General features: G+C 51.3%; 3 protein-coding genes across 3 annotated transcripts; 1 reads left to right on the top strand and 2 right to left on the bottom strand.

Moving 5' to 3' along the window:
• Positions 1–1,744: 1,744 nt before the first annotated feature.
• On the top strand, positions 1,745–4,088 carry LY6G5C (lymphocyte antigen 6 complex, locus G5C). Its single transcript, XM_010833356.1, has 3 exons — positions 1,745–1,835; positions 2,913–3,080; positions 3,925–4,088. Exons 1-3 carry the CDS (start codon positions 1,745–1,747, stop codon positions 4,086–4,088), a joined length of 423 nt encoding a protein of 140 aa, XP_010831658.1.
• A 2,122-nt stretch (positions 4,089–6,210) lies between these two features.
• LY6G5B (lymphocyte antigen 6 complex, locus G5B) lies at positions 6,211–7,724 on the bottom strand. Its single transcript, XM_010833315.1, has 2 exons — positions 7,583–7,724; positions 6,211–7,292 (listed from the first exon to the last, which is right to left on the bottom strand). Exons 1-2 carry the CDS (start codon positions 7,602–7,604, stop codon positions 6,889–6,891), a joined length of 426 nt encoding a protein of 141 aa, XP_010831617.1. The 5' UTR covers positions 7,605–7,724; the 3' UTR covers positions 6,211–6,888.
• On the bottom strand, positions 6,213–12,711 carry CSNK2B (casein kinase 2, beta polypeptide). Its single transcript, XM_010833316.1, has 8 exons — positions 12,571–12,711; positions 11,889–11,971; positions 11,078–11,180; positions 10,292–10,407; positions 9,770–9,845; positions 9,433–9,622; positions 7,583–8,970; positions 6,213–7,292 (listed from the first exon to the last, which is right to left on the bottom strand). The coding sequence occupies exons 2-7, from the start codon at positions 11,958–11,960 to the stop codon at positions 8,880–8,882; spliced, it is 648 nt and encodes a 215-aa protein (XP_010831618.1). The 5' UTR covers positions 11,961–11,971; positions 12,571–12,711; the 3' UTR covers positions 6,213–7,292; positions 7,583–8,879.
• Between the last annotated feature and the right edge of the window lie 6 nt (positions 12,712–12,717).

The raw sequence follows: 12,717 nt of genomic DNA, 5'->3' as shown, positions 1-12,717 counted from the left end.
CTCCTCCCCAGTTCGCCATTACTCTGACTTTTCCCTAAAATAATTCTATTTTTATCGTGCCAAGTCTCTTCAGGTGAACGCAGTGGTGTGTGTTTTTCTCTCGTATTTTTTCTTTCGCGTCCGCCTTTCTTGGTGTGTTTCCATCCTTTCGTCCTAGCTTCCTCATCAGCAGCCCCAAGACCGGATGATTCTTGAATAATCAGCAGGGAATCCTCGGGCTGGGCCCGGCCCCAAACCTTCAGACCGGAAGCTGGTGCAGGTGGAGCGTTCTTGGAAGCCGAGGACTTTCCGTAGCCCACCCGACCCTTAAAGCTAAAAACCTGAGTCTTTCACACAGACTGATCTGGCCAGATTTCGACGGAGCAGGCGAGGTGGGCCCAGGAGGCCCCCCGGCGGAGGGAGCGTATGGGGCGCCTGGCGCAGCATCCGGGTATGGGAGGGATGTTGGCACCAAAGTGCCACCTTCCGGGGAAGCCGCATAGTAGTTTAGGTGATCCGCCAGGGCAAGCTTCCCTGGTGGCTCAGTCGGTAAAGAATTCACCTGCAGTGCGCGAGACCTGGGTTCAATCCCTGGGTTGGGAAGATCCCCTGGAGGAGGGCATGGCAACCCACTTCAATATTCTTGCTTGGAGAATCCCCATAGACAGAGGAGCCTGGAGGGCTACAGTCCATGGAGTCGCCAAGAGTCGGACACGACTGAGCGACTAAGTATACACACACACACCCCTGAGCGACTAAGTACACACACACACACACAAACACACACACACACACACACCAGGGCAGGATGCCTGGGTCCCCACGAAGCGCGCGACTCGACCTTCTCAGGTTTCTCTCCAGCCGCCTGGCCAAGAGCTGAGCTTGGGCTGGGGGCCGCCCTCGCGTCTTCCCAAAAGCCCTGAGGTGCAGCCAGGCACGGAGAGCGAGCTCACAGCGCCAGAGCCGGTGGGCACCGGAGATCAGACCCACTGACCTGCGGTTGAGCTGAGGCGGGACCGGAAAAGCAGGGGGGTGGGGGTGTATGGAACGGCTCTGGTTTTCTGGCACCCCTACTGGACTGAGTAGGGTCACTCACGACTCAGGTGTCCTCGCTTTTGGATTTCTGACACGTCTTCCCCATCCTGAAAAATAGTATCACAGTCATCCCCTTTTGCAAGTCCCTTCCTCACCTCACAGTCCAAGTCCAAATCTGTCTAGTCTTCCTTCTAATGCTGCTCAGAGTCATTCACTTGTCGGCTTCCCTCTCTTCTGCTAGACCAGGCCGCCATCTTGTGACTGAACTCAGGAATAGCTTCCTAACTGATTTCCCCGCCTCAGAAATCTTTTACAAACAGAAATCTGATCTTGTACTCTTCTGCTGAAATCTCTTTGTCAGTGGTTTGCACTGCCCAAGTTCTCCCAGAAACACTCTTCCCCTTACTCCCTCATTGTTGACTGGTCTCTCATTCTAGATTGTGCTCTGTGAGGGTAGGGACTTTGTGCAGTATTGTATCCCCAATACCTGATGCAGTGATCTAACGAATGTCTGTTGAATTAATATGAAAGAAGGTTCCCCTCTCCTTCCCCCATTTCCCCCATCCTTGTTTCTAAACCAGGATGTTAGGGCCATGGGTGAGGACACTCTGTCCCTTGGCTGTAGATTCTAGCATTGATTTCCACTCCAAAAGGATGTTGCCTCCCCCTTTCCTCTTTGCCCACTTCTCTTCAGCCAATATAAGGCCAAAGTGGAGGCTGGTGGGCAGTCATGTATGTTATGGAAGGCCATGCAGGTAACCAGAATCAAACCCTGTACATAGTCCTCTTAATAGTGCTGGTCACGATGAGCTTGGTGTTTGGTAAGTGTTTCAATGGGGTCAGAAGGGTTTCCTAACCTGCTGGATACAGAAACCCTGATACCAAGTATCTGAATACATGTACCAAGAACATTCAGGTAAAACCAGGCAGGAGGAAAGATGGGATGGGTGGGCGTGGTGGGATAATATCAGACTGATAACAGACTGATATTCACTCTGAGGAAGATTGCTGGTGACTACCCCAAGGCTGTCTCACTCAACGGCAATAACCTAAATGGAGATACTAAGGGGAATCTCTTCGAATCTGAGGGCAATACAGAATGGGGAGGGTTGGGGGAACGTGCCAGATGACAGCCTCAGGATACACAGCGTAGAACAAGGCTAAGTTCAGCCTGATAACTCCACTTGGGTGCAAAGCACCGTCTACACAGAAACCAGATCCAAAGTGTTTGCTCAGCATCTGCTTCATACAAGTGCTCTGCTGGGTCTGAAAGTGGGTTTTGGGGGCTCAGTAACATGTGATCTGGGCCCGGGACCAGAGGAGGAGGGAGATGAATATGGTGTAGTTGGGGAGGGCTTTGGTGGACAACGTTTCATTAGTCTGTTCAGTGAAAGGACAACCAAACAAAGAATGTGGCCCTGGGCTGTTTGAAGTCTCCTGGCTACAGAAAGGAGAGATTCTTCCTGTCCTGTGATGATACGCTCTGAGGTTTTCACACTCTGAACATTACAGATTAAGAAAGCATATTCAAAAGAGAATCTGGGGGTTGGGTGAGGGACAGTGAAACCAAGTCACAGAGGAAGCACTGTCTTAACAGGGCTGCTAAAAGTTGGAATGAACTGCCTTGGCCTAACCTTTAATTTAGAGGCTTGTAGAGTGCTAAGCATGTTAGCCCCTCAAATGCATGTTGAATGAATGAGTTCCTCATTTCAAGAGGTATGAGAGTAGAGAGTGGAGATTTTTTATGAGAACTAAAGCTTCTGATGTTAGATTAAGCCTGATATTTTTCAGGAATTGGTGATTTTATGGTTTTCTGAGTAGGGAGGTAGGAGGGAACAGTGGGGTTGATCAGTCTGGGAATTAAGTGGGTTTGGGGTCAGTGCTTCTCTGTGTTCCAGGTCAGTCTGAGATATATGATCAAGAACCCATTAGACAGAAATATTTCAACGAATACCTAAGCTGCTATCGATGCCTCTTTGAGACCAAGGAGTTGGGATGCCTTCTGGGATCTGACACCTGCCTTGTCCCAAAGGGCAGCAGCTGCATAACTCTGCTCATAAAGAACAGTAAGCTGCCTCTTCCTTTCATCTTGGGTCCAGTCCATTCCCGAACTGAGTCTCTACCAGCCTTCTAAGCGGCACCCCAACTGGTTCCCACAACTCTAAGATACTGTTCTATCACTCCCTCTCTCCTTTCCTTTAGAGCTACTCCACATCGCTACTTCCATTCCTCTTGCCTTCTTGGCTCACCCTCCTTATAACACCCAGCCTCGCAGGCCTGGAGTTCCCAGATCCGCTGGCCTTTCCTCGGGCTGCCTTCTCCCCGTCTGTCAGCAGTAGTTCCTGCCAGCACCGTTCTTCTGCTACCTCTTCCACTGCTTCTTCTCAGCCTCTTTCACTGAGTCTTGCCTTTTTCTTCTGGAGCCTTAACAGTTCATGTTCACCAGAGTTTGGTCTTTTGCTGTCTTCCTCTTTACTCTCCCAGAGGAACTTTTTAAAAAACATTTATTTATTTAAGGTGCACCAGGTCTTAGTTGCTTCATGGGATCTTAGTTGCTTAGTGGGATCTTTCGGTTGCAGCATGCGGGATCTAGTTCCCTGACCAGGGATCAAACCTGGGGCCCCTGCATTAGGATCTCAGAGTCTTGGCCACTGGACCACCAGGGAAGTCCCTATCACTGTGTTTTGAATGGCTCTTTCCCACCAACCTTCCATGGGAAACTTCCACAGAGTTCATGGCTGGTGACTCCCTGGCATTCCCTGACCCTGTCCAGTTTCAGGATCTGCCTTTCTGGGGTCTAGGAAGGGGTAGGGGGTCAGTGATGGTCAGTCTCTGTGGCATGAGGGGATGGGAGGGCTCGGGGCTTTGCCTCGGACCTCCATGTCACTGATTGTTGCTGTCCGTCCCCAGACAGTGGTTTTGAGACCATGGTGAGTGACTGCCGCAGCAAGGAACAGATGAGTGACTGCTCATACACCCGCGCCTCTCCAGTGTTTGGCTTCTGGATATTCTCTCGATGCTGCTTCCAGAATTTCTGCAATAACCCTCAGAAGAGAAGCTTATATGTTCCTTAGAACTTCTGTAGAGACCTCAGGAGTACAATCCTGCCAATTTCCAGCCGCCCTCCTGATTTCCACCTGGGGACAGTCAGGACACTGTCCGGCCTCTCCAGAGCAGCCCTCCCTGCCACCCTCAGCAACAGTTACTAGACCCCAGCCCTATCTGCCTCTTGATTGATGCCCCTCAACACCCCTCAAATTCCACTCTGTCCTTTCCCACTCTCCCTCTGCAGAATTCTCTGCAGTTTTCCTTCAAGTCCTCAGTCTGACATTGTTCCTCCTGTCTGCTCCCACCTCAAGGATACCCCTTTGCCCTGCTTCATTTCTTTTCCGACAGTCCTCTCACCCCAGGTCACCAGCTGTTTCTCCAAAATAAATAGATGCACAAACTGTTTGGTTTGCCTCTCTCTTCTGGTGGATATGGAGGTTGAGGAATGTGGTACTACCGGACTGTTCCATCATGGGGCCAGGTAATGGGCTCCCCGACATTCGGAGCTCGGCTCCTGCTTTGCCCTGCTGTGTCTGACTCAGCTCTCAGGTCAAGAGAACTGGAAGCCCTCCTGTGGCTAAAACCGGAAGGGTAGTGGATGTCCTCAGAAATGCTGTCAGAACAAGGAGGTCCCTGGGGGTATGCTGGTGGGAGTGGAGCTATGAAAGAACCAGTCCCAGAGAGGAGAGGGTAGGGACGGAGTTCTGTGGAGAGAACAGAACAGAACTCCTAGACAGGCCTAGTGTCCTCTCTAATCCCAGGCTAATTTCGTTTTTCAAGGATCATGGTAACTCACCTTGATTTCGGGCCTTGGGCTTCTCAGCTTCTAAGGCTGCCTTCCAGTTTGACTTGCTAGAGCTGTACAGACCTGGGCCTTTGACTTATACTGAAATCAGAGGTCATGGGGGATAACATGCAGGCAAGAGAGGAACATAGTGGCTTGTACCTCTTTACCTCCAACTGCTTCCTGATCTAGAAACAAACATTGGTTTCTCCCACCAGCGCACAGGCCACAGAAATCCAAGTGCAAAATGTTGTATAGGTAAGAGTATATCCTGTGTGATGTCACTTTTACCAAGAACACAATGAAATTCAGGACAGTGGCTACTCCTGACAGGGACAATGGAGGGTCCAAGAGGGGGCCCGAAGGCAGCTTTAGGTGCTGATAAAGGCCTTTATGCTAACTTGGCGAGTGGTATAACACAGGTGTTTAAGTTTACAAAAACCCATCTAAAAGTGTGCAAACAACTCTATGGCCAAAATGGTTTAAAACTAAATAGGGCAAAACCAGTGTGCTTTGTCTCTAAGGCATATCTGTTTTCAAGCCCATAACTTCTATTTGTGTGCACACACTGATACACATTCTCTCAATCCTGAGACACTATCTCTACTTGAGAGGTGACCACAGAGGCCGAGACCAACTTACTCAAGTGACAGAGGAGCTGGGGTTGGGCCTCCTAGTCACAGAGGTGCACTACTTTTCAGAAGAAAGTTTCATAATCCTGCTACTGGGTCACCAGATTCAGAGGGGTGGATACCTGACTGCACTCATCTGCTTGTCCTGGTGCTTCTTCATACCAGGCCTGGCTCAGAGCGGTGTGTCCAGTGTGTACTGAATGCATGGGGAGGTTTGAGTTATGAAAATTCATTACTGCTTTCTGCATGTTTGCAGTTCTTCAAATTACAATCAAAGGGCCTGCCTCTGCAGCCTTACCTGTGTACTCTGTACTCCCCCACCCCCTTCACCTAGACTTCCCACACAGCCGGCCCTGGATGCCAGGACCCTGGAAAGAGCGCAGGTGCCTCAGCTCCAGGTGACTCTGAGACACAGACCTGTTGTGTTTGCTCTTGTGTTTTCATGGTTTTTTCCTTCCTCTTGTGGAAAAACCTGACATCACCTGTGAACTTCCTAGATTTTGGAGGGTATGTTTAAGGCTGGCAAGATTCATAATCCTCATACTTTGATCTCCAGCCGAGCAGAGGGTGGGATGGATGTGGGCTGTTTGAGGCAGGCCATTGAGGAAGCCACAAGGCCAAGTGAAGTGGGTAGGGCTCTACAACGCTGTTTGAACCCCACGCCCAGTTACCTTTAACTTGTCTACACCTGCCCACACCTGACCCTGTCCCCATCAAAAATGTGACACAGACTCTGGCCAGTTTGTTTATTGTGGAGGACTAGGGAGTGCAGAACAAAGGACAGACCCCCTCCTCTCCCTGGGAATCTGTGCAAGTGGGTGTCATGGCTCAGGGATGTGAAGTGGAGCTGAGGAAGCCAGAGACTGGGAAAAGAGATGAGAGCAGGCAGCGGACCAGGCAGGAGCACGGGTGGTAGACAGTGAAGGAGGGGTCCCACAGTGCTCAGCCAGGAAACCTGCACAAAGTCCAGTCTCACCCGTTCTGATGCAAATTCAGTCCGGCACAAGCTTTCAGAGCTAGGTATCGGAGAGTGGAAACAGCCAGATTGAGAGAGATCAGGAAGATGGGGGGTAGGGTGGGGGTGATGGGACACTCAGTTAACAGGACAGTGTTGAGAAAACCACTGTGCCTTTCCCAGGTCAGCCTAGGCAGAATCCACATTTGAGATTATCTTCTAGGTGGTCGACGGGCTCTGGGTACAGTGCCAACTGCTTTTTTGGGGGAGGAGACTAGACCAAACCATAGAGACACTGGAAGGACAAAGGAAAGGCAAAGGAAAGGCAAAGGAAAGGAAGACTGAGAACTTACAGACCCCAGAGTGTGAGTGTTCTGAGAAGACAATGCATGATGCTGGGGTGTCAGGAGTGAGATGCTAGATCAGAGAGAAATCTATCTGCGACGGGAAAGATGTCAGGGACCAGCCCAGGGAAGAGTCAAAAGTCCAGAACTGTTGAGAAACAAGTATATGCTGCGCAGGTCAGCAATGGACAAACTCAGATTCACGGGTGGGCCAGCCAGGGGGTCCAGGCCTTCAGAAGGCTCCTTCCCAGCAGGGAAGCTGGGAAGGGGCAGTGACAGGTTCAGGGTTTGGTAGAACCACAGGATCTGGGACTGAGACAGGGGCAGAGCCAGGGACCTGTCAAGGGGCTCAGGCGAGGCACTCTGGAGCTGGGGACTGTACCAGGAGTTGCAGTAGTCATACTGGCAGCACTGGGCCGAGTACCAGTACTCTGAGATGTAGGTGGGGAGCTTTTCTTGGCAGCGGTAGGAATTGTGTTGTCCACAGCCTCGGATTAAGAAGCGAGCTTTGTTCTCTGGAGAAGAAGGGACAACTAATAACCCTTGCTGCCTCCCATAGTCACCAAACCTGGTACCCCTTCCACAGACCTGCCCATCCCTCACCTAGACCCAATTTCCTTTCCAGACTCCTGCAGAAGAGGCCGGAAGAAATTAGCTTAATTGGCTCTCCAGAACCCCAGACTCCTCCCCTACCAGAAACCTCCATCTCCTTAGACCTCAGGCCCCAAGCAGCCCTCATTTACAAGAGGAGACAATGCCATGGGCTGTCTAGCCAGTGGCCCTTTCCCTGCCTGACTCAACTCACCATAATTGATGCTGATCACCATGCATGGGGATGAGCTGCTAATAGTGCACTTCTCCGAGCCTGAAATGCATCCTACAGCAGGATTTTCTAAGAGGCAGAGGTGGCAGGTCCGGACTTCAGAAACAGGAGCTGGGGAAGCAGAAGACATGGATGGTGGTGTTGGCCCACTCCAAGTTCCCTACCCTGCAACATCCCGCTCACCCACCACCACCCTCTCCCTGTACTCAGCCACCCCTCCTTCCCTGCCCCTGCCCCACTTACCCTTTCCCACTGTGAAGCCCACCATGACCAGTGCACCTATAAGCACGTGGGCCTTCATCATGGACTTCTGGGGAGAGGGGCAGTCCCTGAAGGGTGCCCAGAAACCCCACCTTCCCATGACCACGCTCCTTGAGCCTGAACTGCAGGGTGGTTCTGACAGGTAGTCTGGGCAGGAGCTGCTGTAGGTACAAAGCTATACTCCTCCCTGAGGCAGGAAGCAATTAGCTTGGCAGGAGAACATGTCCTCACCCACCTGGTCTGGTTCCTGAATGTGGGAGCTGCAGCCCAGACAGGGGCAGTATCTGGGCCCCAATCCAGCAGTCTACTTTTGTCCTGAGTGTCCCTCAAAGATCTGTCCCTGCCCCTCCAGGGTCCATGGATTAGTTTCATTCTCTGGTACCATCTGCCATCCTCCCTACACAACAGGGCCAGTCCCTACTGTTCTGAGAGAAACTTAAACCAGGAACCCAGTGACCTTCATCCTTCTGAGATGAGCATGTCTCAGCTCCCCCAAGAGGGGGCACATAGACACCACAAAATAGCAATTCTGGACCTTGAACCTCTTCTCCCCACCCCTTACAGTTCAGTTTATTTTGGGACCTCTTTCTTTATAAAACAAAGTGATGTTGATTACATCCCCTAGAGTATAAACAGCCAACTGCAGTGGCACAAAAAGAGCATATATTTCTCCAGTCTTTGAAATCCGATTTCTGTCTTTTCCTCATGATCTCCGTACATCCTTACACCCAGTCCTAAAAACATCACCCAAATCTACTGGGCACAAATCTGTGCTGGTTTTCAACTTGAGGAGAGGGGGCTGGGCCAGGAGGGCTCCTGGGGTCCAGCATACCATTACCCATGCTTCCCAACCCCAAACACCAGCCAATCAGCCCACGGCCTTTTCTTCCACTTTATTTCATATTCCCACCACAATAATGACTCCTTTAATTTAAACTAAAAACCATAGAGGGTTCCTGAAATTGTGGCAGCAAAGGAATGAAAGTGTCAAAGACCGAGGGACAGGTGGGGTGGGGAATCAGCGAATCGTCTTCACTGGGCTCTTGAAGTTGCTGGCGGCTTGGAGCTGCAGCTGGTAGGCCATTGGATGGATCTTGAAACCGTAAAGCCTGGGTTGGGGCAGAGGTGAGAGAGGAAGCAGAGTGAGCCCCATCCTGGCCTTGCCAGTGGCCTGCATTCCACCCCCCCACCCCAGTTTCTTTATGGGCTTGCTCAGTACTTCAAGGCAGTGGTTCCCCAACTTCTCTTCTCAAGAATATTTGGAAATGTATTTTAAATATCTATTAAAACTCAAATTCAAAACTACAAACACGTGTCTGTACATATATACATGAGTATATACACGTCAGTACTTGTTTTAATATAAAAGCTGAACTTGCCTTTTCTACACCAGAGCAAAAATGATACTCCAGGAAGATAAACCACACTTCAACCGTGGCTCTGAGAATTTCCTAGCAGAAAGTTGAGCACACAGAATGGCAACAAGGCTAGCTACTGCCTTGTCCTCCCTTCTTTCTAGGGGATCCTGGGCACCTCTTTTGACCCTTGGTGACTCTGTCCCTGCTCCCCACCTGGGCACAAACTGGTTGGCGGGCCTCTTGGGCCGGTACTCGGGGTGCACCATGAAGAGCATGTGAGGGAAACCGGTGCCGAAGTAGGCGCCATCCGTGTGGTGGTGCCTCGATGACTTGGGTGTGTACACGTCCATGCACTTGGGGCAGTAGAGCTTCACCATGGCCTCACCTGGGATGTCTGAAAGGCCTGGGAGACAGCCAGACTCAGCAGGCCAGGTCACCCAAGACTGCCCAACCTCCCTCCTGGACTCAGGCCCCAACCTGCTGAGCCCCAACTTCATCCCAGCAGACCTGCCTTCTTACATGGCCCTCCTTTCCCTTTCCCAACACTCACCGATGGGAAGCATTGGCTGGTTCTCACAGTACACACGGGGACAGTATCCAAAGTCTCCCTGCTGGTACTTTTCCAACTGATGTGAATGAAATTGAAGGAGTTGGTGGGTAGGTATGAAGAGAAGAGGCAACCCCCTCCTCAGCCCAACCCACATCTCTGTGTCCCCAACTCCTTCTGCCTCTTAAATGTCCAGAGGCCCCTTCTCTGGCTCAGATGGGCCTTCAGACTCCCCTGCTTCCTTTCATTCAGTCAGGCAGGCTGAAGACCATCAGACATTCACTGCTTATTCCCTGAGAAAGAGGGAGTCTACAACTTTCTGCTCTGGGTCACATCTCCCTCCCCCAAAACACCGCCTTCACTTCAACCCTCAATCAGGTCTTAATCCCTAGGCCCAGATTCTGGGGTTCTTTCCCCTCTTCTCAGCTAGATTCTGTGACAAGGCTGAAACAAGTGACTTCTTGCTGAAGGACTCTGCTTCCCTGTTGCCTCTGAAGGAACCGAGTGGGAGGAGAGAGGCCTCACCATCTGGGCAATGCCACGGTTGGTGAGGATATAGCGGGCGTGGATCAATCCATAGAGCATTTCAGCTGCTTGCTCAATCAGGTCACTCTGGTTGGGATTGTCCTCCAGCTCCTCATCTGAAACATGGCACCAGCCAAATGCAACCACTTGTCTTACAGCTTTTTAAGGTGCCCTGCCCACTCCCAGGGGCTGCTGGCTCTTCAGCCCAGCACCCAACTTGGAGCCACAGCCTGGGCATCTGACCCAGAAACATGGGCCTCTGACCCTTCCACCAACCCAAGGCAGCTCTGCCTTCCTTCCATCCCTCTTAGCCTCTGCTTCTTTCTCTTCTTTAATAAATAAATGCAAAAATGTCAACACGGAAGATAGAACTCTAACCTGGAAAGGGCAAGGAAGAAGATAATACCCATGGAGACACTAGCATTTTTGAAAAGTGCTAAGTTATAGGATCGGAGAAGAAAATGGCAACCCACTCCAGTGTTCTTGCCTGGAGAATCCGAGGGATGGGGGAGCCTGGTGGGCTGCCGTCTATGGGGTCCCACATAGACACGACTGAAACGACTTAGCAGCAGCACAGGAGCAACTTATACGATCAGAGTATGAGAACAAGTGGTAGAAGTCACAAAAGTAGGCAAGAATGAGGTAGGAAATCAAAATGAAGTAAAGGATTTGGGGTTAAAAGGGTTAGAGAACCAAAAGGAAATTTAGAAATTCAAGAAGCAGATAAACAGGGTGTGAATAGTAAAAAAACAGCACACACACAAAACAACCCTGAGGGTGTCTCACCAGGCTCCAGGTCCAAGATCATGTCTAAAGCTTGTCGATAGTGAGGCACCTGCTCATTGAGTCCAGTGAGATTGAATTTGTCCTGGATATAGTCTTCATCCACCTGTCAGGACGTGAAGTCAAAAGGAAACCCATAGCAAAATCCTCAGCTTTGACCTGGACAGGTTGCTCTAACTCGTGCCTTATCTTCAATACAACTAACTGCTTCATTCCCTTTGTTCCGCACTCCCAACTCAGCGGAAGTACTTGAACGTCTCTCCCCAGTTCGTGTATACTGCCCACCCAGAAGAGGTCTGGCTTTTCTCTCCTAAGCATAAGCAATCCCCTCCTTACAGAGGCAGTCCTTTCAAGATCCCTGTCCTGATTCCTGTTCCTAGCTCTAGGAATCAGTTTTGGCCTCTCCTGAGGGGCAGCTGGTTCTCTGAGGAAGGTGGGGGCTGAACAGCTTGGATTCTGAAGTCAGTTACACTCCCTTATGTTAACACACAGGCATGCTATAAAACATTTTAACATGAAGTGTTTTAATTTTCCTAATAGCTACCAGAGATATGTACTACCAGTACCTCCGTGGTAAACAAACAAACAAACACAGGTTGACACGTCCAACGTTAGGCTGCTGGAGGGTGGCAGGGTTGACTTGGGGCCCCAGTCTTGACCCTTCACAAGTTGGAGAGAGAGCTACTAAGGGGACTCCTCCTTGACACGAGTGTTCACTGAAGTAGGTAAGAGATGTGTGTGGAAGCTTTATGTGCAGGAGAATATGTGGCCAGATTACATGTGGAGGTGGATGGTAGGGTTGAGGAGAACTCACCTCACAGAAGAATTCATTGCCACGGAGCCCACAGAACCAGGAAATCCAGGACACCTCCTCTGAGCTGCTCATCTTCACGTCGGCTAGAGATAGAAGAGTATAAGCCTAAGCTCTTCCTCCCAGCCTCTGGTATCCTCACTCCTCCCACACTTTGCCCTCCAACCATGGAAGAATTTGGGGCCACCCTTTTCTTAAAGAACCCGAGACTGGAGCACGTCTCTCTAGCTCCTCTTATTTACATTCCAGCCCCTTTTCACTGAGATTATAGAGAAATTCTTTGGGGTCCACCACCTGTAAGAAACCGACAGGTCTTGACCCCACTAGTCCTACCTACATCCCTGACGCTCGTGAAAGCCAGGCCCCTCTCTCCTCCGTGTCAACTCCGGCAGGGCCGTGGCTCAGGCTCCCTACCCCCGCAGGTCTCCGGCCCCATTCTCAAGGGTTCCGAAGTTTATCCTTTCCAAGCAAGAGCTGGGCCCCTCCTTTTCTCATGGCCTGTGGGTGGTCGTCGGGTCCGTTTCATGGGAGTCCCGACATCCCGCCTCCACCCTGCAGGCCACCTCTTCTACCCTCGGTGCCGGACCGGGTCATTTCCTTTCCCACCCCCACATCAAGACGCGGAGACCCCATGTGCCGCGCCCAGGGACAGGGGATATGGCGCGGCGACGACCACCACACTCACCGACTGGACGGGGACTGGGACCGGGGGACGGGGAGGGGAAGGGGAGTTTCTGCTTCCAAAGAACCGCGACGACGGCTACAACGCAGGCCGCGGACCCGACCGCGGCAGGCGAAGTGGGGTGGGGGGAGTGGAAACTGGGGAGGGTGG

This window comes from Bison bison, unplaced genomic scaffold (genome assembly GCF_000754665.1).
Source record: "Bison bison bison isolate TAMUID 2011002044 unplaced genomic scaffold, Bison_UMD1.0 scf7180017863415, whole genome shotgun sequence".
In the NCBI taxonomy this organism is placed as follows: domain Eukaryota; kingdom Metazoa; phylum Chordata; class Mammalia; order Artiodactyla; family Bovidae; genus Bison; species Bison bison.
This window is presented reverse-complemented; position numbering and strand designations above follow the sequence as displayed.

Bases quoted from the DNA above. Each gene is read 5' to 3' on its own strand.
- LY6G5C (XM_010833356.1), top strand. From the start codon at position 1,745: ATGTATGTTATGGAAGGCCATGCAGGTAACCAGAATCAAACCCTGTAC. The intron at 1,836-2,912 runs GTAAGTGTTTCA...TCTGTGTTCCAG, and splicing joins CACGATGAGCTTGGTGTTTG to GTCAGTCTGAGATATATGAT. The intron at 3,081-3,924 runs GTAAGCTGCCTC...GTCCGTCCCCAG, and splicing joins AACTCTGCTCATAAAGAACA to ACAGTGGTTTTGAGACCATG.
- LY6G5B (XM_010833315.1), bottom strand. From the start codon at position 7,604: ATGGTGATCAGCATCAATTATG. The intron at 7,293-7,582 runs GTGAGTTGAGTC...CTTCTTCTCCAG, and splicing joins GGTGATCAGCATCAATTATG to AGAACAAAGCTCGCTTCTTA.
- CSNK2B (XM_010833316.1), bottom strand. From the start codon at position 11,960: ATGAGCAGCTCAGAGGAGGTGTCCTGGATTTCCTGGTTCTGTGGGCTC. The intron at 10,408-11,077 runs GTGAGACACCCT...GCCATGTTTCAG, and splicing joins GATCTTGGACCTGGAGCCTG to ATGAGGAGCTGGAGGACAAT. The intron at 9,846-10,291 runs GTGAGGCCTCTC...CATTCACATCAG, and splicing joins ACCGTGGCATTGCCCAGATG to TTGGAAAAGTACCAGCAGGG.